General features: G+C 28.1%; 1 protein-coding gene across 1 annotated transcript in view; it reads left to right on the plus strand.

Annotated features, from left to right (window-relative positions):
• LOC111626006 overlaps nt 1–1,799 on the plus strand; it is a 38,564-nt gene that overhangs the window by 33,952 nt on the left and 2,813 nt on the right. Inside the window, exon 19 of the mRNA XM_023369274.1 lies at nt 1,228–1,314. Within this exon, the coding sequence (XP_023225042.1) occupies nt 1,228–1,314 (87 nt within the window). The remainder of the gene's footprint in view (nt 1–1,227; nt 1,315–1,799) is intronic.

The raw sequence follows: 1,799 nt of genomic DNA on the forward strand, positions 1-1,799 counted from the left end.
AGGCATCTGTGGAGGATGGATAGGGTGCTTATTGTACCTGTCGTTCTCTCCTGTACAGGTGTGATACCACACACACTACACAAAAGCCTGGGAACATTACAATTGAATAGAAATACATACATCACACTACAGAAGGTCACTATATTGAATACATGCCACATTGTTAGGAAATTCCTGAATACAGACACTGACACTGACACACTTATTTAGTTTTAGTTCTGTTTTGGTTGCTATGCCTTGACTCTGGTCCAGCATAGTACACAGCCACCGGTGTCAACCAAGTATAATTCACTAAACCCAACGTAATAATAAGTAAAATCTTCAAGTCAAACTCAACTCAAGATATGAAACATGATCCCTCTCTACCTCTCACATCCTCAATCTTTTAACAACCAAAACACAGCAGCAGTCCCCTAATATACAAACTTATCTGCAAAATATCAGAAATTTTTGACAAAAGGAGTTAAGCTTCAAAATGGGTGAACAAAATCATTCCCACACACAAACTAACATCCATACATACAGAAAAAAATTCAACTTGCTTTGTATTTCTTGGCATTTCAAGTCTTCACCAAGATTTTTACATTTTTGGACTGAAGATCATTTTTTGACCATTTGCCATACTTTCCCTCTGTTATGTATAACAGCCAGGAAAGTAAAACGTTTAAATGCTAAAATTTTTTATATATATGCAAGGTAGGAAATTAATAATTCAAGTATTTATAGCAATATAATTTATCAATATGAACTTATGTAGTAGATTATCTAATGACAGTTTTCTGGAACCAGATGTCACAAAAATTGATAATTTATTGTACTTGTTTTTAGTAGCAAACAACTAATAAATAATTATTTAAGGGACAATTCATTATAGTCATGTTTTCATGTTAAAATTAACAATGATTATAAATATTTATATGTTAGCAAATACAGCTTTGGGCTTTGTTGGAATGTACAAAAGTTTATCATTTTTCATTTTGCATAAAATCATCATGTTTTTCACTGATGATAATCAGATATTAATAAATATATTCACAAGGTATATAGCTTGCTGTTTGATCAATCTTTAATAATTATTTATGATGTTAACATTATCCATTATTACTTTATTTAATTATATTAAAATTATGTTTTAGAAATTTTATGATTATAATTATAATTATTCAATGATTTTTAGAATATTTCTTTTTTCTATATTTTTTCTAAATCACTTATTTTCATATACAGAAATATGAAGCTGTGATTGAAATTATTGCTAACTTATCAAATCAAGTTTTACAGGTTCTTCATCAAATCAAATTTATAGAAGGAAAAGTATGTACTGTATCTAATTTTACAAATAGTTCTTTTTTATTTTAATATACTATTTATAAATATATATTTTAAAATATATGTTACTGCTAAAGCTTGAAATCCGTTAATGGGTACCTAGCTAATCTGCAGATTAACTAGGGTGATCCGTTAAAGTTGCGAAAATTATTCCATTTCTCAAATTACCTAGGTAATCTGCAAATTACCTACTAGGCACTCGGTAAAGTTAAAATAAGATCTTTGCTGGAACAACACAACGTTTCTGTACGCTTAAATTAACATAATGTTCTTTATTTAATTTTCAATATCTAAAGAATCAAGTTAATACAATCAACAAATTAGTTGATTGAATCAATCATCAATCAATTAAAAAAACTTTAATACAAAAATCAAACGGTTTAAAATATTATTACAATTAGGGAAATGAATTTGCAAAACATATGATAAAATTGTACTTACTTATTAGTGCAATCTAAAGATTGGTGACA

This window comes from Centruroides sculpturatus, unplaced genomic scaffold (assembly GCF_000671375.1).
Source record: "Centruroides sculpturatus isolate CEXI.00-Female unplaced genomic scaffold, Cexi_2.0 scaffold316, whole genome shotgun sequence".
Classification (NCBI taxonomy): domain Eukaryota; kingdom Metazoa; phylum Arthropoda; class Arachnida; order Scorpiones; family Buthidae; genus Centruroides; species Centruroides sculpturatus.